The sequence below is a fragment of the Phyllostomus discolor genome, chromosome 9 (genome assembly GCF_004126475.2).
Source record: "Phyllostomus discolor isolate MPI-MPIP mPhyDis1 chromosome 9, mPhyDis1.pri.v3, whole genome shotgun sequence".
NCBI lineage: Eukaryota > Metazoa > Chordata > Mammalia > Chiroptera > Phyllostomidae > Phyllostomus > Phyllostomus discolor.
In genome coordinates, this window is record NC_040911.2 from 94877327 (window position 1) to 94900856 (window position 23530).

The 23530-nt window shown below is 56.3% G+C and overlaps 3 protein-coding genes across 5 annotated transcripts; 1 reads left to right on the forward strand and 2 right to left on the reverse strand.

The window, feature by feature from the left end:
- Nucleotides 1-2005: 2005 nt before the first annotated feature.
- TNNC2 (troponin C2, fast skeletal type) lies at nt 2006-4847 on the reverse strand. The gene is made up of 6 exons (XM_028524452.2): nt 4749-4847; nt 3261-3312; nt 2976-3119; nt 2761-2875; nt 2473-2609; nt 2006-2183 (listed from the first exon to the last, which is right to left on the reverse strand). Exons 1-6 carry the CDS (start codon nt 4749-4751, stop codon nt 2152-2154), a joined length of 483 nt encoding a protein of 160 aa, XP_028380253.1. The 5' UTR covers nt 4752-4847; the 3' UTR covers nt 2006-2151.
- Nucleotides 4848-8355: 3508 nt separating this feature from the next.
- On the forward strand, nt 8356-13870 carry SNX21 (sorting nexin family member 21). Of its 2 annotated transcripts, XM_036009891.1 has the most exons (4): nt 8357-8515; nt 8766-9033; nt 9531-9688; nt 12782-13870. In XM_036009891.1, the coding sequence occupies exons 2-4, from the start codon at nt 8772-8774 to the stop codon at nt 13454-13456; spliced, it is 1095 nt and encodes a 364-aa protein (XP_035865784.1). In that variant the 5' UTR covers nt 8357-8515; nt 8766-8771; the 3' UTR covers nt 13457-13870. The 2 variants fall into 2 exon arrangements, with proteins under 2 accessions (XP_028380030.1, XP_035865784.1); XM_028524229.2 differs by having other exon boundaries at nt 8356-9033.
- Nucleotides 13864-23420, reverse strand: ACOT8 (acyl-CoA thioesterase 8). 2 transcript variants are annotated; one of them, XM_028524482.2, is made up of 6 exons: nt 23207-23420; nt 21458-21594; nt 18669-18894; nt 16334-16491; nt 15744-15938; nt 13864-14118 (listed from the first exon to the last, which is right to left on the reverse strand). In XM_028524482.2, exons 1-6 carry the CDS (start codon nt 23332-23334, stop codon nt 14000-14002), a joined length of 963 nt encoding a protein of 320 aa, XP_028380283.2. In that variant the 5' UTR covers nt 23335-23420; the 3' UTR covers nt 13864-13999. The 2 variants fall into 2 exon arrangements, with proteins under 2 accessions (XP_028380283.2, XP_035865785.1); XM_036009892.1 differs by having other exon boundaries at nt 13864-15938.
- Between the last annotated feature and the right edge of the window lie 110 nt (nt 23421-23530).

The window sequence follows — 23530 nt, forward strand, 5'->3', positions numbered from 1 at the left end:
GAAGTCGGGTCACCAGGGGCTGGTAAAGCCGTATTAAAATGCTTGGGCTTTATCTTGAGAGCAACTGGCGGCTAATGAGGCCTTGAGCCCCACAGTGACCCAATCAGACTTGGGTTTAGAAAGATCCGTCTGGCTGCTGTCTGGACAGTGTAGGGCGGGGAGGAGGTTCCCTGCTGTTCTCAACAGCCTGGTATGCAGTGGCTGAGGCCCAATTTGTAACTCGGAGCGGGCATGGAATGGAGAGGAGGGATGAAATGATAAGGAGATAGAAAGCAGCAGGGCACAGCTAGTAAATTAGAGGTGGGATGCGGGCTCCAGGATTCCTGGGCCGGGCCCCATCCCTCGGGGGACCATCTGAAGACAAGGCACCCGGGAGAGCAAGATGGAGGAGTAGGGGAACTTATCTGTTCGGGGCAGGACATCCAGGTAGAACTGCCAACAGGTAAGGGCCTTATCCCGATCCACCACAGAGCGAGGTCACCTAGGCTATTCGCTGTGTGCTGTGTACTGCACCTCCCCAGGCCTCAGTCTCCTTGCCTATAAAATAGGCATCATCAGCTTGTGTGCCTCCGGGGCTGTGTGGCCAGAGGAGATGATGCCCGATTGCTAACCGCCCCCCACCCCCGGCCCCGCACTGATCCGGAATGGAAATAAAAACCTGGAAACACGAACGGGAGTGGGGGAGGGAGGGCCGCAGCCATGAATAACAGCGGAGTTCAGGGCTTTGGAATGATAATAACGACATTTATAATGGCATATATTAAACGCTGAGCCTATGTGCCAGGTTCTCTTTTAAGTACTCGCCACACCTGAACTCCTCCCAACCCTGTGCGGTAAGTACCACCATGGTCAGATTTCACATTTTACAGACTAGGAAACTGAAGCACAGAGTGGTTTCCTGTGTCCCGGGGAGTGAGGAGTCAAACCCAGCCGGACTGAGGCCCAACGGCCCCTGTCCTTAATTAGCTTTGCCCCGGCCTGCTGTAACTGGGTAGGGTACAAAGCCAGCATGTAGCCAGTGACGGCAGGTTTCTGGGAGGAGCCGATGGTATCTGCCCTGGGTCTTGGTATCTTGGAGATGGTATCTGAGCTGGTTCAAGCATTTGCCAGGCTTACTAGAGGAGGAAAGGCATTCCAAGGAGGGAGAACAGCATGTGCAAAGGCCCAGTGGCTCGAATGCGCATCCCCACTGCTCCCAGCAGGAATGACGGATTGCCCAGTGCGGATGGAGTGCCCGAGGGGAGGGGAAGGAAAATGGATATGATTCCAGAAGCAACGGGGAGCCTTGAAAGACTTTCAGAATCGGGGTGGCCAGGTAGGGTTTCATTTCAGCTAGATCATGCCCAGGGCTTCGGAGGGGGCTGAAGCCAGGGAGACCAGGCAGAGGCAGGGACCCAGGGTGGAGAGGATGAGGCCGGAACCTGCCTCCTGGCTGAGTGTCCCCCTACCGTCGCCTGCGGGAGACCTATAAGCCACTCCGAGCACAGGAAGTGGGAAAGATCAAGGGGGAATGCTACCGCCTGGGATGGATGGGCACCTGCTCCCCCATCCTCAACCCGGTAGCCTGAGCCCGAGACCCAAAGGCTCCAGGAGGCAGGGACGGTGCGGAAAGAAAGCTTCACCTCCCTCCCCCAGGTCCAGCCTCCTGCTGCCCCTTCGCCTATCCCCAGGTCCCCGGCACCCTCCGCGGGCCGCCGGCTCGTTCCGACTCAGGTCGAAACTCCTGCGGTCTCCCTCCTGCAGCGCCAGGCGCCGCGGCGGCCTGTCCGCTGAGCCGCACACGCCCAGCGCCAGCTGCGGGTGGCCGGGCGAGAACTTGCCGAGCGCGTCCAGCGCGGCCCTATGCTCGGCTCCTGCGACCGCCCACACCCCGGAGCTGGAGTCGCCTCTCGGAGCCGGAGGGCGCTCGGAGGGCGCTTGGGTGGCGCCAGCCGAGATGGCGCCCTGCACGGCGGCCCAGCTCCTCGGACACCTGCTCCTGGATTCTCCCCTCACTCAGTCCAAGCGCTTTGCAACGTTTGCTTTTATTCCTTCTAGAAGGGCATCCCAGAAAGGGCCGCGCTTCCCTCCCGGGCGGGGAATGACACTGGGCGGAGCGGAGCCCCCACGCCCGAGGGCCGCGCGGTCTCGGTGGAGGCTCGGGCGGACTTCTTACTGCACACCCTCCATCATCTTCAGGAATTCTACGGGAAAAAGAGGAACAGGCGGTCAGGGGTCCCCTCGGGACGCGGAGCCCTGCGCCGGGGCGCAGTGTCCGGGGACCAGTGAGGCCGGGCCAGGGATCTGGCCACACCGAGGGCGTGCCTGCGCGGTTAGTGATAAATTGCACAAAACCGCGGGGGGCTCCCTGCAAGCCCGCGGGAGGAACTGGGTCAGGCGACGCCCAGCCCCGCCCCAAGGCTGGGCGCCCGCTTGGGGCGCAGCTGCACTGGTGCCCCGCCCCGCACGCTCCCGCGCTCCAGCAGCCCTCACCGTCGAAGTCAATGCGGCCGTCGTTGTTCTTGTCCCCGTCTTTCATCAGGGACTCGATCTCCTCGTCTGTCACGTGCTCCCCGGAGGCCCTGAAGATCTCAGCCAGCTCCTCCGCGTCGATGTAGCCGTCTGCGTTCCTTCGGGGCGGCGGGACAGCCGGGCTCAGGGCAGGCGGGGGCTCGCCGCGCTTGACGCCCCCTCCTGGCCCCTCGCCCCGAGGACCTGTGTGCCCCGCTGGCCAGGCTCGGACTCTGCAGTCCTGCCGCGGCTCCCAGGCCCCCAACGCACCTGTCGAAGATGCGGAAACACTCGGCCAGCTCCTCCTCGCTCTTCCCCTTCGCGTCCTCTTTCATCTGGCGCACCATCATGACCAGGAACTCCTCGAAGTCGATGGTGCCGCTGCCTGCGCGGGGCCGGCGGTGAGCGAGGCTGGGTCTCGGGTGCCTGGGTACTCGCCTCTCCCCACCACCCGCGAGCCCTGTCTCGGAGGGCGACCCGCTCACCGTCTTCGTCCACCTCCTCGATGATGGCGTCCAGTTCCTCTTTGGTGGGTGTCTGGCCCAGCATCCTCATCACCGTGCCCAGCTCCTTGACGCTGATGTCCCCGCCACCATCAGCGTCAAACATGTCGAAGGCGGCCTTGAACTCTGCGAGGGGAAGGAAGGCAGAGAGCTGAGGTGAGCCTGGCTGGACTGTCAGCTTCACATCGACTTCTCCTCCACGCTCCCCGGGCACCAAGCATCCCCAGCACACACCGCCCAGCAGCCAGCCTGCGCGCTACCGCTCACCAGCGATCATCTCCTCGCTGAGGTAGGACCGGGCCTCCGCCTGCTGGTCCGTCTGCAGAAGACACAGAGTCAGAGGGCAGAAGGGGCAGCCCAGGGGCCCCGTCTCACCTTAACCTTGCTCCCCTCGCCCCCCACCTCTGTAAGTGCCCCTTGGTCCTCCGGGAGAACAACTCCAAACTGGCCACCGCTTCTGCCCGCCCTCACGGCCCCCAACTCCAGATTTGGAGAGCTAGGGGAGAAACAGATGATGCCCAAGGAAGGCCTCCTCACTTGTCAATCAGGGGTCAAATCAGGAACCCCCCAGTACCTTGGGCAAACCGTTTAATGTCTCCTGATGCCCCTCCTCTGCAGGTTGTCAGAGATAAGATGAAATGAAAGGGATTTGCCCAGTGGACACCATTCTGGCATGGTTGTCCCGTTTTCCCCAGCTCCTAGCAGTGCCTCGTATTTTCACAGGTGCTCGATAAAAATGTCCCCAAATAAATACTGTGACACCATGTTATTGAGCACCTACTAAGTGTCAGGCCATAGACTAGGTGCTGGGACACGCCCCCACCCACTGCCCCAGAGTCAGACAGGTCACCCCTCCCCTCCACGAACTTGCAGAGGATGCGGCCACTGGAGTAAATGCCACTCACGCCAGGCAGAACGTGACGGGGGCCTTGTGGGAGTGAAAATAAGATTTCTGTGGGGATTTCTGGTCACATCTAAGCCAAGGCATCTGGGCAGGGGGCTTGGGGCTGCAGCTGGTGGTGAGGAAGGGCTGAGGTGTCCAAGGAGTTCCTTAGCTTGCTGGCTGCTGGCCCTCCTCCTTGCCCCCCACCCTCCTTCTCTCCTCCTTGCCCATGCCAGGAGGGCAGGCTAATTTTAGTCTGGCAAGGGCAACGACAGCTGGCCTCCAGGGTTTAGTTACCCCTTGAAGTGTGGTGGGGAGGGGGATCCCAGAGGAAGGTGAGAGTCCCCAAGCAGGAGCCCCGTCTGGGAGGCTGACGTCTCTCTAACTCTGGTCTGGCATCTTCTGTCCCTTCTCGTCACCTTCGGAGCTCTTGGGGTCCTGCACCCGAGCTGGCTCGAGGCCCTGCAGGCCTTTCGTCTTCCAGGGGAGCCTTTCTTCCCTCACTGGCCCTGGGAAGGGCTGGCCAGGCTTCCAGCCAGTTTGCTGGTGACCCCCTCTAGCCCTCAGGATCCCCATCTTTACACGCTAAGGTGGGCACACGCTGAGAGCCTCCCCCTCACAGTTCTCTGACCACTGTTGCTGGAACTCTCTGAGGGTCTGCACGCCTTCAGGATCAATGCCTGAACATCCCAGCCCTGCCCCTCTAAGAGGAGTCCAAGGCTTCCTTCCCAGGATTCCTCCTGGGTGTCAGGCACCGTCACGTTCCATCTTCAAACGCCCAAGTTACTGCCCCACAGAGCACCCAGACCGGGCCCCAACGAGGCCCAGAGGTGTTCCAGCGAGCACAGGGAGGAAGCCCCTCTTGTCCTTACCATGGTTGCTAGTCACCGGGGCTCCTCTGCGGCGGCCGCCTCCTCTGCACCGCACCACCCGAAGATGTTCTGGCCTGCCCCAGCCCCTGCGATTTGTAGGGGCACTCTCTGCCCCCACCTCCCTACTCCCCAGGACTGGACACTCTGGCCAATCAGATCCTGGGGTCAGCGAGCCCCCCTCCCTCCCAGCGTCCTAGCCCATTACCTAATTTAGCCAAGGGCCCTTGCAGAGAAATTGAAGACTCGGAGCAGGTGGCAGGCCTTGACGTCCTAGATTCTTGTGAGGAGAGCCCGCCCTGCTCCACTGCCTTAGCGACCTCCCCTCAAGAAGCACCCCAGCTCCGAGATGGGCAAGGACAACCGGAATGGAGGAAAGTGAGGGTACGTGGTGGACTAAGGAGAACACACCCTTGAAGTCCAAAACCCAGGGTCCACGTGTAACCTTGGACAGGTGGCAATGCCGCTCTGAGCTTCGGTTTCCTTATCCGTGAGATGGGGACGGTCCTTCCCAGAGAGACCGTGGCAGATGGGAGCCCAAGGCCAAATCCCCTAGCTTGTGCCAGTTACATAGGCTTGGTGCTTGACAAGTGGAATGTTCTGTCTCCGAACCACGGTCAGGGCAGTGGACAGCAGGAGGGGAAAGTGACAGCCACAGTCACTAAACCTCTACAACGTCCCACACACTGTGCGAAGCATTTTAAGCACGCGCTGTCCTCCAGTACTTGTCCTGTGAGGTGGCAACTATTACTATTTCTTTTTTATTGGAGAGCTTTCTAAATCATGAAGGTCTACAGTCATGGTGGTGATTGTTATCAATCCTGACGGAGGGGAAGCTGGTGCAGACAGTCCTCGCGGGAATCATCCAGAGGGAGAAAGGTGTGCAGGGCTCCAGGAAACAGGGTGTGCACTCGGAGGGGGATTCAGCATTGAACCTAGACTCTTCTCTCGAGTTTACCTTCTCCAGGGAAAGGATCCTGGGGCCAGGAGGGGACCGGGAGGAGTTTCTCTAAGTGGGTGATGGAGCAGACGGCCCCTCGCGGGAGCTCAGTGAGGACGTCTGGAGGTTCTCAGTTGGCCATCGGGGGAGTGAAGGGGTGGGTGGAGCGGGGCCAAAGGGCGCCCTGCCGGAGGGTCCACAGGGTCCAGGCTGGGTGTTGGGGGTAGGCAACGCTCACAGTCAAGCAGAAAAAGCACTGAGACAACCGAGTGCAGAGCCTGGGGCCAGTGAAACGGGGCTGGACACCAAGGAAGGCAGATGGACAGTGGCAACTGGACTGCCGTCTTCCCCTATATATAGCCATTCCCAAGGAAAGCTCGGCGGAGCCCGGCCAGGCTAAATAAGGCCTCCCCCAGCCAGGCAGAGGGCCGAGGGGTGACCGCACCTAGGGGGATTCCACTGTGCACACGAACATTGGAACCAAATGGTCCCTTCGGAACAGAGAGTGTGGAACTCTCAGCAACCATTTGTTCATGAATTTGTTCTTTCATTTATTCAGGGAAATAGGCAAGGTCCGAACTCAGTGCAACCCAGCAAGGGCCTACTTACCTCTCCAAGCTCACTCGCCTTCCCTCCCCACCTTGCATGCTGCTCTGTTCAGACTGAAATACACAGCTGCAAACATCAGCCTTCCTAGCCGCCAGGCCTTTACACGTACTGGGTTGTTTCGTTTCGGTTTTTTTTCTCCCTGCCAGGAATTCCCATCTTCCCTTTCTTCATCTGCCTCCTTCGCTATCATCTTTCTCAGCTGCAACATCTCTCCCTGCCCTGCCTACACCCAGGCCGAGGGAGTCCAAAGTGGTCTCCAGTAGCTGCCTCAGCCATAGCACTGAGCACGCCACACACTCACGACCTGCTCTGAGACCCACAGACCAGAGCCGGCTTCCTGTTCGCCGGCGCATCCCCCAGCACGCGGGACTTGTCATGTAGCGCGTGTTCAGTAAATACCATGTTCTCCGTGAGAATAACTGGACTGAATGGCCTCTGGTTCAGTGTAAGGAGGAAGTTCCTAAGAATCACAGTTGAACAATAACGGGAACAACAACCTCAGGAGGTGATGAGCTTCCTGTTACTGAATGTATGTAAGCAGCAATTTGATGACCGTCTTCCCAGAGGTGGTAGGAAGATACCCATACAGAGTCTAAGAGTAGTGGGGAGTGTGGGACAGCAGAAGATCTTTTCGTCCTGGACCTGTTTGTTCTGGACCCAGAGTAAGCCCCTTCCCCTCCCTGAGCCTCAGGCTAGACATCTGGAAAGTGAAACCGCCAGTCCCGATACCCGAGTGACCCTCCTGCTCCGACACCCATGGCTTTATGAACACCTGCTTTGTCCCCAGACTCAGGCACATGCCAAAGTACAAGTTAATATTCAGCCCGTGTTTAGTGAAGGAGTGAGTGTTGAGCAAATGAATGAATGAATGAATGAACAAAGTGTGCTTTTCTTGCCCCCACACCTTGCTGCTAAGCTGAATGAAAACTACTTAGAGCTTTGAAATTGCAAAGACTTGGCCTGAAATCCCAGCTCCCCTATTTCTTAGCTGTGGACTTTGGGGAAGTCAATTTGCCTAATGTCTTCATCTTGAAAATAGAACATGATTGTGCAATGGCAAGCTCCTCCCCGGCAGGCTGTGAGGTGAGATGTGACCTCACGTGAGGCACCTAAAACAGGATGTACCACACGATGGAGCCTCAAAAAATGAGAGCCCTGCCCCTTCTGTACATAGAGAGGGCAGGAGTGTTGTTTTCATTCAAATCTATTTTCCCCCAACCCCTCTCTCCTGCGCCATTCAGAAGGAGTAGGGACCACCGTCTGATTTCATTTGTTCGATTGTGTAACTAGCAATACCTGTCCTGCTAGGGACTGATATCTGGGCCTGCTGACAGGAAGCGACAAGAAATTCTCCCTGACCCGCCTCTGCCCTCCGGGTAAAAGATAACGCGGCCCTCCGGAGGGTTGCTGGGATCACCCTGCCTGCTTTACCGGAAAGAGCAGGACTCACAGCTCAGGAGACCTGGGCTGCGAGGCCCCACACTCAGACCTCTGGGCAAGCTGTGTGACTTTGGACAACCAGCTCACTCTCGGGGACTCTGTTTCCCCTCTGGCCTACTTCCTGCGTGCGTGGCTCACCTGCGACTATAAAACGCCTGTGAACTCTGTAGAAAGGATAATCCTGTCACTGATCGTATCTGTCAGTTCCTGCTCTGCGCCAGGCGCTGGACTAGCGTACCTGTAAGAGCTACGAAATAGTACTTGTATTAACCGTTCCTGTTTTACATAAGAGAAAACCTAGGCTCAGCAAGGTCAGATTCCAACCCACACCACGTGTCTTTTCTTGGCCTCAGTTTTTTCACCAGAGAGATGGGCTTCCCATTGCCGAGTAATGACTTTGGAAAGTTAAAAAGGTGGAAATCGAGAGCTTGATTGGGACCAGCCTGGGTCTCCGAGAGCGTTAGGAGGGCTCAAGGAGGGTGTGAGCCCCGAGGTTTTGGGGACGGTCCAGCAAGAGGCCTGGGGCTCGCTCAGGCCTACCCAGGATTCCAAGTCTCCCGGAGCGAAGGGCCCGGGATTCCCGGGCGGCTCCGGGGAGCGGGCGGGGCCGGGGGCGGGGCAGCGCCAGGAAGCGGCCGGAGCGGAGCGCGCTGCAGCTGGGCCCGGCGGAGGCCGGCGGAGCCCTGCGGAGCCCCGCCGGCTTCAGTAATCCGCCGGAGGCAGCACCCGGCCCCACCCCTGGGGAGCAGCGCGCCCCGGAGTGCACCGCGGGGCGCAGGAGGTAGAGACGCACCAGGGAGCCAGAGACGCGCAGGGAGAGACCCGGCTGCCTCCGGGGAAGTGCGCGGCCCCAAAGGGCACGGGTGAGGGGAGGACGCAGCGAGCTGAGTCCGGGGGCTCGCGGGACCCCAACGGGCAGGGGCAGATCCTCCACGGGGCCCCTCCCTCCGGCCTGGGCCCCACCCCTCCGCGGGGCGCGCTGGTCTAACTCCCGCCCCGGCCCAGGACCCTCTGTCCTGCGCTCCCCCCAGGGTGCCATGGCCTCGCGGCTCCTGCACCGGCTGCGGCACGCCCTGGCGGGCGACGGCCCCGGGGAGGCGGCGGCGGGCACGGAGGGCGAGCAGTTCCCGGAGAGCTCGGAGCTAGAGGACGACGACGCCGAGGGCCTGTCCTCCCGCCTCAGCGGCACCCTTAGCTTCAACAGCGCGGAGGACGAGGACGACGAGGACGATGAGGACGACGAGGCGACCGGCCCCGACCCGCTGCCCCCTGGGGACGGGGCGCCAGGAGAGGACGCAGGCGAGTACGGGCGGACAGAGGCGGGAACACTGGGGCTCGAGTAGGCCTCCACCGCAGCGCTGCTCCCGAAAGCTTCGGGGTGTTTTGGGATGATCCTGTCTAAACTCCGAAATGTCGACACTTCTTTAAGTGTCCCAGCCGCCTCTCGGCTGTGGGACCTCGAGAGTCACAACACCTCTCTGAGCCAAGTTTCCCCTTGTGTCAAATGGGGACCTCACCCCCTTCTCAGGGATGTTGGGACATTATTAAATGTACATAGTCTGGGACACAAATGGTAATGTGCTAGGGGGTGTTTTGCGGGTGGAGATAGTTATTTAGCGCCTACTGTCTGCCCAGCACCGTGTTTGGCGTCTGGCCCCTGTCTGGCCCTCAATTTCCATTTATGACAAACGGGGATAAAGCTGTGTCCGCTGCTGGAAGGAGTGAGGTCATGGCACATGGTTGATGTCGACCCTGGCCCCAGGCCTGCTGATGTGACTGGTCACTTACTCATGCAGAACGGAACCCCTCACCTGACGCACAGCGCGGCAGTCAGCTCCTGACGCGGCAACTGCAGGATTTCTGGAAGAAGTCCCGGAACACCTTGGTACCCCAGCGGCTGCTCTTCGAGGTGACCAGCGCCAACGTGGTCAAGGAACCCCCCTCCAAGTACGTGGTGAGTGTGGGTCCAGGAGCCCCTGGGCTGTGAGTCTAGAAATCTAGCTAAAAGAAAGTAGGAAAGATTCCAACTCCCTTGGGGGGAAGGGAGCTGGCTGTGTAGCTGTAAGTGGCTGCCCCCATTTCACAGATGGGAAACTGAGGCTAGAAAGGGGATGTAACTTGTGGAAGTCTCCCAGCAAATGACAGCATCTCTGAGACTGAGTCAAGAAAGGATTAAGGGCCTGCCTCCTATCCTGGCATTGAAAATAAGAGAACTGGTGTGTGTGCCCCCACTCACCTCGCCCCCCAGGGCTTTGCAAAATGTAGCAAGATGCAAGGTACACAGGAAACAATATTGTCTGGACCAGGCTTGAAGACCCAAGTTGCATTGGTTGGTGGTTTAAAAACAATTAGATGTTGGATGCCAGTTGTTTGACCTTGGGTGAGTTGTATAACCTCGATGATCCCGTTCATCGGAGCAATGGGGATAATGCGGAGGGTTGTCACAGGAATTAGATCAGACAGTGCACAGAAAGCCCTTAGCACTGTGCCTGGCATTATGAAGTGCTTCAGAAAATGCATGATAAAGTAAAAAGTAGCTCTGTTGTTACGTTAGCTTTGGACTGAAAATGTCCGGCATCCAGGGCCTGCTGTGGCCTGTGGCCTCTTCACAACCCAGGCCGACCCACTCTCCAGCACCCGCCGTGTGTAGAATACGCTTGTCCTAAGGGCTGCATTTAGGGGGTTGGTGGGGTCGGGTGAGGAGCACTGTGGGGAGGCCCGGGGAGGCCCTGTTTTCTTCTCTGTGGGAAGGAGAAACTGACACGGAAAATGAGGTCTGCCAGGTCCCGCTCCAGGCCAGGCCTGAAACCCGGTCCGACCTGGCCGGCCCTGGCGGCCGCAGCTCCCTGCCTGTCACCTCCCCCCTCCATTTCTGACTCAGCAGGACAGGGGCCTGGAGCCCAGTCCCACATCTGGGCCTCACCACTGCTCTGCTGCTGTTAGTAAACAGGGTCCACACCCACGGGGCGATTGCTTCAGTTTGAGTGGGGATTGACTGATAATCGAGTCTTCTGTGGCAAAAGTCCTGGCCAGGCACCATGCACAGGAAGGGGACTCCAAGGATCAGTTATCAAGGAGCAGCTGGGACATAAGGCAGTATGGGCGTGACTCTGGGAACAGAATGACAAGACAGAGCAGAATGGCCAAATGTATCCTGGCCGATGTCTGGAGAAACAAATCACCTCCTTTGTCCACTGGGGCCCCTAAATCTCCACTGAACTTCTCCTGGGGGGTTAGAGCCCAGACTATAGAATTAGGTCAGGCTGGGTTGGAAGCCCAGCTGGGCCCTTTCCCAGCTGTGTGGCTTCGGGGCCTCAGCTGTCAGAGCGAGGACGCCTTTCTTGCAGTGCCGACGTGATGAAATGAGACGGTGGCTGTGAAGTGCCTGGTGCCGTACGAGGCACAGGGTAGGCACTCAGTTCATGGGGCCACTATCACGATCACCTGTCTCGGCAGGACGTTGTAAGGGTCACGTAAGGGTCTTGGCAGGACATTGTAAGAGATCATGAATATTAGATGGTTTGGTGCCAACCCCCCCCCCCAAATAAAAGCCAGATAAACATAAGGGGTCATTATAGACCAGTTCTTCCTGAAGTGTGTCCTACAGAAAATAGGTTTCCTGGAATGCTAATAACTATTCCTTTAAAAGAAAAAAAAAAAAGGTTTTGCAGTCAGTGTGTTTGGGGAATGCAGAATTGAAGAGTAAAATAAAGTTTCTTTACTGTTTGACTTTGTAATCCTTGGTGTTAAAAAGGACACTGTGAATGTTCGAGAAAAGGCTAGAGGAGGCAGACCTAACTGGCCACGGGCGGCTACAGCACTGGCAGAGAAAACCCAGGGGAAACCCCTGGGTCTGCTGTTGGCCTGCCTTTAACATCTAGCATTCACCAGCCCCGTTTTAAAGCTGCTGGCTCGGCGTCCTTCCAGACTGTCCCCTGCTCGGGTTCTCGGGCCCAGGGGGAAGTCGCACAGCGTTTCCCCGAACATGGGTCCCTCGGTAGCACCTTCACAGTTCCCGTCCTGTCGGGGTGCCACTCCTGCCATTCTCTGTTGAAAATTTTTCTCTAAATGAAACTTTTTTTCATAAGTTTAAAAGACAACTTTGTAGGACCACAGTATGTGGAAGGCCTCGCTTGCCATAAGGAGAAGATATCCACAAAAATAAAAGCAGTGACAAAGTGTCATTGAGCCCTGCCTGGATGCTGTTGCCTGTGTCCTCGGGCTCGTTTCTAAAAATGGAGCTGAGAGGTGTTGAAGTGCTTTTTTAAAACCAGAACTTCTCAAATTTGTGGTCAGAAAGATTCAAAGAGAACTGCAGGGGGAGGCCGGGGGTGTGTGTGTGGCGGGGGGGGAATCACCTCCTTCCTCTGATTCAGTGTTACTTACTCCAGCACATACCTCTTAAAGACCTCAGGGCCAGCACGTACACGGGTCTCACACCTGAGTAAACACTGACCCAGGAGGCCCAGGCTTCCTTGGCTGGAGGAGGAAGCTGACTCTAGGGGGCCTGCCTTGCCTGATGTCACAGGGAGGGCAGGAGTAGCTGGCTCCGGGGTTAGAATTGGAGTCCGAGTGCAGGGTACTTTGCAGTGATTGCTCCTGGGGTGTCTGAAGACCCGTCCTCCAGGTCTGGACTGGAACGACCTAGCTAGGAACATGGTACTCCGTGCTAGAATAGAACACAGCTCCTACGGGTTGGCTGAGAGGCCCAAGAGACTGGCCTGGCTCTCCAGAGGGGCTGTGAGAAGAGCTAATGGCCCCAGTGAGAAGGGAGTACTTTCTGGAAGGGGCTGAAGGGCAGCGGGTCCAGGCACTGAAGCTCATCTCTGTCTTTCTCTCCCCGTGCTGCCTGGGCCTGGGCCATTTCAGACGAGCCTCAGGTAAGACGAGCTGGGCTCCCTGGCTGCTGCCCCAGCAGCCCCCACCTTCCTGGGCCCAGTCTTAGGGGTGAAGGGAAGAGGTGGGGGAACAGCGCTGGAAGTGGGCGTGGGGAGGGAAGGGGCCCATGGACTGCTTGCACCTGCCCTGACCCCTACCCTCCCCGCAGCTCTACACCATCGCCGTGACGGGGCCGGGGCCACCGGACCGCCAGCCGGCCCAGATCTCTCGCCGATACTCGGACTTTGAGCGGCTGCACCGAAACCTGCAGCGGCAGTTCCGGGGCCCCATGGCCGCCCTCTCCTTCCCCCGGAAGCGCCTGCGCCGGAACTTCACCGCAGAGACCATCGCCCGCCGCAGCCGGGCCTTCGAGCAGTTCTTGAGCCACCTGCAGGCGGTCCCCGAGCTGCGCCAGGCCCCAGACCTGCAGGACTTCTTCGTGTTGCCCGAGCTGCGGCGGGCGCAGAGCCTCACCTGCACGGGCCTCTATCGCGAGGCCCTGGCGCTCTGGGCCAACGCCTGGCAGCTGCAGGCCCAGCTGGACACCCCATCCGGCCCCGATCGCCCTCTGCTGACCCTGGCTGGGCTGGCTGTGTGCCACCAGGAACTGGAGGACCCTGGGGAGGCCCGGGCGTGCTGCGAGAGAGCTCTTCAGCTGCTGGGGGATGCGAGCCCCCACCCTTTATTGGCGCCCTTTCTGGAGGCCTACGTCCGGCTCTCCTGGCGCCTGGGCCTGGACAAACGCCAATCAGAGGCCCGGCTCCAGGCCCTGCAGGAGGCGGGCCTGACCCCCACGCCACCGCCCAGTCTCAAAGAATTGCTCATCAAGGAGGTACTGGACTGACCTTGTCTAGACTTCAGGCCGCACTGGGGAGAGGCACTGCCCCCAGGGATGGCGAGGGGCGGGGGACTGATGAGGACCTAACCGCGGCTGGGAGGCTGTAGGGGTGCTGGGAACCCCTGGAAGTACCACGGAGAATTTGTGGCAGACCAAGAATATGTGATTTTTCCGCTGAGCTGGGCTCGGGAGAAGCTCTGGCTAGGGATGCCTGAGGCGGAGCGGGGAGGGGGTCTGATGCCCTCCCTTCAGCCTATGAGCAGGTCGGGGTCAGGGTTCCCTTTGCCTTGGGCCTCCCCACCAGTGAAGCCGCCTGGCCGGAGGGCCAGGGACTCTGCCTCTGGAGTCCTGGAGTTGATGGCCGGAGGGCGGCACGCTGCAGTTCTGGCCCAGGGGAATTAAAGGCCAGCAGCTCCTGTGTTACCAGTCTGTTTATTGGCTGTGAAGGATAGAAGGCCCAGCCCTCAGCTGTGACTCCTGCATCAGGAGTGGTGGAGGCGGGAAGAGAAGGGAGGTCCTTGAAGCCCCAGGCCCAGCTGGAACCTCTGGCTACAGCTTGCTCCCTGAGACCTGGGGCTTCACTCGGATCACGCCCTCCTGGGCACAGGACACGGCCAGGACCCCGTCCCGGCGCCACAGCTGCCCGCGGACCAGCCCCCGGGAGCCACCTGTGGACGAGAAGGGTAAGAACAGCCTCCTCTCTCCTTCAGCACAGCCCAACAGGCTTCTGGAAAAGAGCACAGTCCACGTTGGGCTGCCCCATACAAGGGCACACTGAGTGTATGGTCACTCCCAAACTCCAAGTGCCCTTTTATGAGCCTGGGTGGTCACTCATTGGGAGTAACTCCTCCCACGGGAACCCAACTCGACAATTTAAAAGCACTTTCACATCTCCTCTGGATTCCTCAAAAAGATCAGAGCCCTGGATGGTGTGGCTCAGTGGATTGAGTGCCAGTCTGCGAACCAAAGGGTCGCCAGTTCAATTCCCAGTCAGGGCACATGCCTGGGTTGGGGGCCAAGTCCCCAGTAGGGGGTGTGCAAGAGACAACCACACATGGATGTTTCTCTCCCTCTCTTTCTCCTTCCCTTCCCCTCTCTCTAAAAATAAATAAGTAAAACCTTAAAAAAAAAAAGATCATAGAGCAAGGGCTTCTAGAACAGTCTCAGACAGTACCTGGGTAAGCAGATCCAAGCTTGAGTTAGGAAACCCATCAGTTCCCTTTACAGTAAATCAGACCAGTCCCTCCAGGCTGGTATTATAGGAAAAACAGCCCCACCCCCGCCCCACCTCCAGGGGTACAAAGGGGCTCAGGGGAGAGGACATGAGGTCCAGCCACCCTCCCTCCCCACCCACCGATTCTCCTTTGCCAGCCTTGGTCTCGCTTGGTGTCTATGACGGGAGCTGCCAGCTCCCCTTGCACACAGTGCAGCTCGCTGGGTCCCCACAGCAGCTGCGTAAGGCCGGCCTGCGCGTCCCCTGTTCCAGAAGAGCCTGGAGTTTAGAGAGGCTCAGGGACTCGGCTTTAGGAGTCAGGCGAAACCCCAGCCCAAGTCTCCCAACTTCAAGGTTGCTGATCCTGTATTGTGATGCCCTTGGTCCTCGAGAGTCCCCCTTCCCTGAGGATAAAGAGTCCCTAAAGTTTTGTCCCTGTTGTACAAAGTGAGGCTTTTCTTCATTTGCAAGCACTTCCTTGGAGAGGAACCCGGGCTCTGCCACCAGACACTGATGAACGAGTCTGGGTTTCTCCGTGTCTGACGAGGAGCTTCCAAGTAGCCAGGCCCTTGGAAACTGTTAAGGGCCCCCGGCCCCAACCAGGTTAACTGGCAGAAGCACTTAGGGAGCTTCTTAAAAATACAGTGTCCTGGACCTCTTCCAAGACCTGCTGAGTCAGAATCTTAGAATCTGAGCATCTGTTTTGACAAAGCTCCCCCAAGTGGTGGTGTGATGGGCCACCAGGTTTGGATACTGCTACTCTAGTACAACTCTCTTTAGGTTGGGAAACTGAGGCTCAGAGAGGCGACGGGACTTGCCCAAGGTCACACGGAGAATCTGAAGTGGTTCTGGGACTTGAACTGGGTCTCTGAGATACAGTGAATCACAGTCCCAGCGTGTCACAGAAACTAAGAGCGGAGCAGGTACCCTGTCCTCCAGCCTCACCCCGTCATTTCAAAGACAAGGATGCCAACGCCCAGGGGGACAGGAGAGCAAGTGACCTGTGTGGTGCCCCATAGGGAAGCACGCTCCCTGCCAACCCAAGGCCAGTGCCCTTGGCCCACGTGGCCCCACACTTACCAGCCCAGGGGCTCTCGCACTCATACAGCATCCAGTGGTCCGCTCGGAAGGGGGCGTGGAACCACATGGAGTGGTCCAAGGAGGCCATGAAGTGCACTTTGCAGTGCTCCTGGTGCGGCAGCAGGGCCGTGCCCAGGAAGGCATAGTCCGAGATGTAGGCGGCCACGCAGCAGTGCATCTTGAAGTCGCCCTCCCCTGCAATAGGTCCCAGCCCCATCAGCGCTGGGCTCCTGGGCTTTATAGCTCAGGACCTGCAGGGAGGTGGGGAGAAAGGGGCTGCCGCGCACAGACGTGCAGACTATCCGCTGCACGAGGGCACCTGGCGGGGGTGGAGTTTTCAGTCCCCAGGTCTCCCACACAGGTAGCAGCGGACGGACCTGGAGAAGAATCTCAGCAAGGTGCCCTGCCTTCCCCAGAAAGGGCCCGATTACAGTCACCTCCCATTCTCGCCATGCGAAAGCCTGATGGCCCTGGTGAGAAGCTGAGCCAACTTCCCCATCACACGGATGAAGAAATAGGTCCAGCGAGGGGAAGTGACATGCCCAAGGCCACACAGGGCAAGTGAGGTACAAGCCAGAGGGTCCTCTTACCAATGTAACCCCGGGCTCGCACCCAGAACATGCGCTTGGGCTCTGCGTTCTGCAGCTGGCTCAGGGTGGGCAGGGCTACCGGCTTGATCTCAATGGGTACGTCCTGGGCGGCAATCTGGTTCAGGCCAATGCGGTACTTCTCTTGCAGGTTAGGGTCCCTGCAAGTAAAGGGGAGAAGGAGTAGGGGAGACCCAGAGAGTGGGGGGAGCCCGTCTTCTGAACTGCTTCTTCTTATCCCCTCATTCCTTTGTAGGGAGTCTGGACTTAGCCTGAAAATTCCCCTCTGGCAGGCAGGAGTGTCCAGACTTTGAAGCCTGTTTTTGCTTCTGATGAGCCTTGGGGCTTTGTGCAAGTTAGCAGTCTCCCTGAGCCCATTCTCCCATCGCAACGCGTGGACAATGACGGTAGCCAACCTCGCAGTGACACTGCGGGGAAGGCAAGATGATGCGCACAGAGCCCCCACGTCACAGTCCCGAGGCGCACCTCCATGAGCACCGTCCTAGGCGCTGCGCCCGCGGTAACTCGTTCCGCACAACCCTGCAAGTCAGGTGTGACTACCGCCCCCGTGAATCACATGACAAGCGCAGAGCCCGAGCAGCCTGCTGGGGCGGGGCGGGGAGGAACAGAAGTTAGGGTTTGGACCCAGGCGGCCTGGCTCCGTGGTTCACACTCTTCACCGCCTCACTCTTCCAAACACTCGGGGGCCAGGCTGCCCAACTTGGACCGAGTCGCCTAACCCTGAGCGATGGGAGGCTCTGCATCCCCAGGGGGAGGAGCCCATTTCCAGGGAAGCTCCTCAGTCATGGTCATAGCCACGACTAGCACGCATCGGAATGTCCATTCTCATCCCTGTCCTCTCGGGCACTGTCCATTCTGCCATGATGAAATGTTCTCTGTCTGCACTGTCCACTGCGGTAGCCGCCGGCCACATGTGGCTACTGAGTGCTTGAAATGCGGTTAGTGTGGCTAAGGAACAGAACTCTTCTCTCCGATGTCAAGTGCAATGCTATGTGGCTTTCTTATTGGACACACAGCTCTAGATTTCGGGACCTGGAAGAACAATGTCCTCCTTTCACTCCAGCAAACATTTCTTGGGCTCCAACCTCAAACTAGGCTCTGAGCTTACTCCTCTCCGTCAATAGTGGTGTAACTACAACTTAACTGAACACTCACTAAGTGCCTTATTCATCTCTTATCTCATTTAATCCTCACTGTAGCCTTCCTGTGAGGTAGGAGTTATGATTAGCACCATTTTGTAACTCAGGGCATAGGCTCAGAGTGGGAAAGCAACTTGCCCAAACTCACACAGCTAGTAGGGATGGGGTCTGGATTTGAACCTGGAGCTTCCCCAGGTTCAGACCCACACCTGCCCCATCACACCCTGCTGCTGCCCCAGCACCAGCACAGGATGGAGGCACCCTCCCTCGGATACAGCTGTGAGTAGGCAGAGCAGAAACAAACATTTTGTAAATGAAGAAGCAGGGCTCGGAGAGGCCGGGGAGCTGGGCAGAGTCGCAGAGCAAATGGGCATCGGAGAGCACAGCCCTGGCTGACATCCACGCGCCGGTCCGGCGGCGAAGCCCAGGGCGCTTCCCTTGTCCTGGCATTTTTCCACCTTTATCAGGTGTGACCTCGGTAAGACATATATTTTACCAGGTGAGATTTCAAATATTTAACATGCCCTGGCTGGTGTGGCTCTGTGGATAGAATGCCAGCCTGCAAACCAAAGGGTCATCGGTTTGATTCCCAGTCAGGGCACGTGCCTGGGGTGTGGGCCAGGCCCCCAGTGAGGGGCATGGGAGAGGCAACCAGTCAATGCATCTCTTGCACATCAATGTTTCTCTCCCTCTCTTTCTTTCTCCCTTCCCATCTCTCTAAAAATAAATAAATCTTAAAATATTTAACGTGCACTAAGGCAAAGGCAGCAGGAGGGAAACCTCCCCTTGCCAGCATTAGCTCTTAGGCTGCTGGATCATGTGACCTTGAAGGAGGGGGCGGGGCATCACACAGGGACCGGGAGGTGAATATTTACCGAGTAGTTACAGAAGGGTGTCATTGTTTTACTGGCAGGTAAAACTGCACTGTGCACCTGGACTGGCTGATCCATAAGCCCTGCGTCTTCCGTCATGACGCAGCACATGCACATGCGCAGACATGCTGCCACACACAACTGAAACTCAACTTTCACACAAGCATTCTTACCCCCACTGCATACAGTACACCCCGGTATCTTCTTTCCGAGTCCGTATTTTTGAATGGTCAAGACGCACTAACGGAGTCCGTGACCCACACACAGGTGGCCACGGCACTGACCTGAAGCGTCCAGGTCTCTCACCTTAGGTACTGGTCAATGAGGGTCTCGTAGTCCAGCAGCTCCTCCGGCGGGGGCACCGCGGGCATGCAGAACTGGTGCTGTATGGGGCTGGGCTGCACCAGCTGGAAGGAGGCCTGGCAGATGAAGATGGGCCGGCCATGCTGCAAGGCCCTCACTGAGCGCACCGAGAAGCTGGCGCCTGTCCGCGTCCGCTCGACATGGTACAAAACGGGCACCTTCGGGTCCCCTGCAGGGGGCACAAGGGACACGGCGAGCCTGAGTGAGCCCCACAGACCCTGGCGTCATCCCAATGGCTAGACAGGCACTGCTGCCACTCGCTCTCCACTCCTTTCTGTTCGGTCGCTACTGACTGAGGCCGGCGGAGGCCCAGGTACTGGGGACAGACAGAACACCAGACCCTGTCCTGGGGATGCTCCCAGGGCAGGCGAAACCCTTCTTTCTCAACAGCAGCGAACAGAAGGGACATGACCAGATCCCTTGCATTCAAATCCCAGCTCATGGGCTGTGTGGCCTTGGGAAAGTCACTTAACCTCTCTGAGCAGTCTACCCACTATAAAATGAGGATCATCATACTGTGTATAAATCTCAGGATTTTAATGAGAATTAGTTCACAATTATAAAGTGATTAGAATAATATCTGACACACAGCAAGTACTCTGTGTTTGTTAAATACAATAAACACTCCTAGCTTTTGCCTCGTTCCATCTGGGACTGGGATCTCGTCACGCATGAGTCCAGTACCATTCTTCTAGATCAGGGGTCAGCACATCTGTGCTGTATTTCATTGATTTTGCCAGCGTAACCGAAAATATTCACTATCTGGCCCTTTGCTGACTCCTGCTCTAGATTCTCCAAGCTGTCACTCTATAACAAGTCAAATGACTTCTGTCCTACATCTTTTTACTTCTCTAGAGAAATACTTTTTAAAAAAAATACAGCCCTGGCTGGCGTGGCTCAATGAATTGGGTGCCTGTCTACAAACCGAAAGGTTGCCAATTCGATTCCCTGGGTTGCAAGCCAGGTCCCCAGTTGGGGGTGGGCAAGAGGCAACCACACACTGATGTTTCTCTCCATCTCTTTCTCCTTCTCTAAACATAAAAAAATACATATATTTTTTTAAATTAAAAAAAAAAAAACAGCCCTGGCTGGTATGGCTCAGTGGATTGAGCACCAGTCTACAAACCAAAAGATTTCCAGTTTGATTCCTGGTCAGGGCACATGCCTAGGTCATGGGCCCTGTCCCCAGTTTGGGGGGAAGGGGGGTGCAACTGATCAATGTTTCTATTACAGTCACTGTTTCTCTCCATCTCTTTCTCCCTCCCTTCCCTTTTTTCTAAAAATAAATAAATAAACTCTTTTAAAAAACCCTAACTAACATATTCTAGCCTAGGCTTTTAGAAAAACAATTGATATGCTAAAATGCCAAGGTCCAACAACCCTCCCCAGCATCTTTTCATTAAAAATATCACCAGAGCCTCAGTCAGATGGTTCAGTTGGTGGCAGCGTCAACCTGTGCACCAAAAGGTTGCAGGTTTGATCCCTGGTCAGAGCACACACCAAGGCTGTGGGTTCGAACCGCAGTCAAGGTGCACACAGGAGGCAACTGATCAGTGTTTCTGTTTCCCTCCCCCTTGCCCTCTCTCCCTTCCTGTCTTTCTAAAATCCATAAACATATATCCTTGGGTGAGGATTTAAGAAAATACGTCATCAGATCATCATCATTGGTTATAATATTTAATGTACCCAGTAGAGAGTCACATTACAAAGTGGTGTCCAAAAAAAAAATGGAGACAATTGAAAATGGAGCAGGAGCTGCCATTGCAGAGGCACTGCCTTGCGCTTCTTTTTTTTTTTTTTTTTAAGATTTTATTTATTTACTTTTAGGGAGGGAAGGAAGGGAGAGAGAGAGAGAGAAACATCAATGTGCGGTTGCTGGGGGTTATGGCCTGCAACCCAAGCATGTGCCCTGACTGGGAATCGAACCTGGGACACTTTGGTTCCCAGCCTGCGCTCAATCCACTGAGCTACACCAGCCAGGGCTGCCTTGCACTTCTTACGCGCCAAACCTCTGAGATGTTAAACAGGGCCAAATAGCCCTGGCTGGTGTGGCTCAGTGGATTACATGCTGGCCTGAGAATCAGAGGGTTGCTGGTTTGATTCCCAGTCTAGGGCACATGCCTGAGTTATGGCCCAGGTCCCCAGCAGGGGGCATGGGAGAGGCAACCACACATTGATGATTCTCTTCCTCTTTCTCCCTCCCTTCCCTTCTCTAAAAAATAAATAAATAAATAAAATATTTAAATTAACATAAAAGTTAAAAAAAAAACAGGCAAAATAGCCCTGGCCGGGCAGTTCAGTTGGCTACGGCGTCATCTCCAAATGCTAAGGATGCGGGTTTGATCTCCGGTCAGGGCACATACAAGAAACCACCAATGAATGTATCAATAAGTGGAACAACAAATCGATGTTTCTGTTTCTGTCTCTCTCACCCTTAAATCAATTTTTTTTTTTAAAAGAAAAGCCGTGGCTGCTGTGAGTGAGTGCATTGAGCACCGGCCTATGAACTGAAAGGTTGCTGGTTCGATTCCCAGTCAGGGCAAATGCCTGAGTTTTGGGCCAGGTCCCTGGTTGGAGGTGTGACGTTTCTCTCTCACTTTGGTGTTTCTCTCCCTCTCTCTCTCCCTCCCTTCCCTGTCCTCTTCCCTCTCCCAAGGCAGGCCGCCAAGACCAGGAAGAAGTGCCTGCTGGGTCACCAGGGCTGGGCTGGAGGCAAGGAAAGAGTGGCTTACCTGCCCGCACAAAATAGCAGTGCAGGGAGTGCACGTGATCGTCCTCACTCACAGACTTGGCTGCAGCCACCAGGGCCTGGCCTATGATCTGGCCCCCAAACAGCCGCTTGGTTATGGGTACCCAGTAATGCCTTCCTCTGTGGGAAGAAAGGGAAAGCAGGAAAGACCTCAGGGCTGGACCAGATCCTACAATGATCAGTACAAATCTCTTAACTTCACTGGGGCTTGGGATCCTTTTGAGAATCTGGTGAAAGTCCTGGACCCTTTGCCCAGACAAATGCTCCTACATCATTCTGCACGCAGAATATACCTCCAAGGCCTTCAGGATTGCCTGACCCTTCTGCAGACCTCAGCTCAGGATAAGACACCCCCCCCCCCCATATTTTATACTAACAGGGATCAAAGAGGGGAAGTAGCTTTAGCAAGGCCACACAATTGCTAATACTTAGCAGTATCTGGGTCTTTGGACCCCGAGTCTGATATTTCTTCCACTGCCCACACCAGGGTAAGGCAGAAGCCTCTCAAGGCTTTGAGTGGACCAAGATGGACCCCAAGAACTAAAATGGACTGCATTAAGGCTTGCCACGTACACCCCTCAACTTTGACAACCCAAGAACTAGATTTAGAGCTCAAAGGGCCCCCGGACTTCAAGTTTAACCCCTTCAGCATGCAGCTGGGAAAACTAAGGCCCCAGAGGTGAAAAGGGGTTGCCCAGGGCAGGAACCTTGTGGAGGCTGAAGGGTCTGGGTCACTTGCTTTCCAAGGCCACACCCAAGTTTAGTAATTCTATAGAATGCTTTTGTTAATAGCTCTCCAGAAAGATACAGTGATCCCTCACCTGTCGAGGGAGTCACGTTCCAGAGACCCCTGCAACAGGTGAAAGTCCACAAAGTAGCGGCGTTATATTTATTTTATGATGTATATATATTTTAAGGCTTTACAAGCCCTTCCCACACTCCTATAAAACTTTCCCACTCTTATTAGCCTTTCCCACACTCTTATAAAAACTTCATATGCTCTTAAACACCTTCTACACTCTTAAACCTACATAATTTTAACAACGTATAAAATTGTATATGGATACTCACCAGTGAAGTACACAGTCCTCCCTCGCTATATCGCGGTCTAAGTGGACCGCGATATAGCGCGAGACGACTGTATTTGTGATTCCTTAAATAGGGGGAAGAGAAGTTAACACTCAAAATAGTTCCCAACAAGCTAGTAGGAGCCTTGAAGGCCAAACCTGTTAAGTCCCCAGCTGTAGTCAAGAATTTATGTGGCTTGGGGAAAGAAAATGCGTCAGGCTTCGGAATGAGTAAGGAGCTACCACACCTCAACAAGTGGTGGTGTGAAAAGGATAAATAGCGAATATGCAAGGAGCTGAGGATAAGTTTTAAACCTGATTATCTGCGTGCCCTTGGACTAATCGCAGCCCTTCTGAGCCTGGTTCCCAGGGACACGGGAAGCTGCTAAGGAGGACATCTCAGGTCACCACTTTATTAGCCCAGACTGCCAGGTGCTCCTAGGGGTGGGGCTGCGCAAAACCGACGTGGCGAGGGAGCAAGCCGGGGCAGCAAGGACAGCTCTGTCAGGCACAAGTTCTCTCCCGATCGCCGCAGAGCCGACAGCCGTCACAGAGCCCATCCTCTTCCAGAGGACTCTAAGCCGGAGGCTACACACAGAGTGGCGGCAGTGGCGATCGGGAGCCTCTGTCCTAATAGGGCATGCGCGCCAGATGTGGCCAGCTACCTGAAGAGATCTCCGTCCAGCTGCTCGAGGTTGAGCACGCTAGTGACCAGGACGCTGCGGAGGTCCCTGGGGGGATCGCCACCGCCCTGCCCATTCTCCGGGGCCTGCGGGGAGGTCATGTCGGTCATTTGCTGTGGGCAGGAGACAGTACGCTGAGTCGGACTTCGGAGACAAGTTCTGAATTCGCAGGTTCCCGCAGCTAGCTCAAGTAAACGGAAGTAACTGAGAATAAAGGATGCAAATTATGATTGGTCAGTGCGCCTGTCAGTCTTCGGGTGTGTGGCTACCTTTCTGTAGTGATTGGAGAAAAAGAGTATCAGTCTG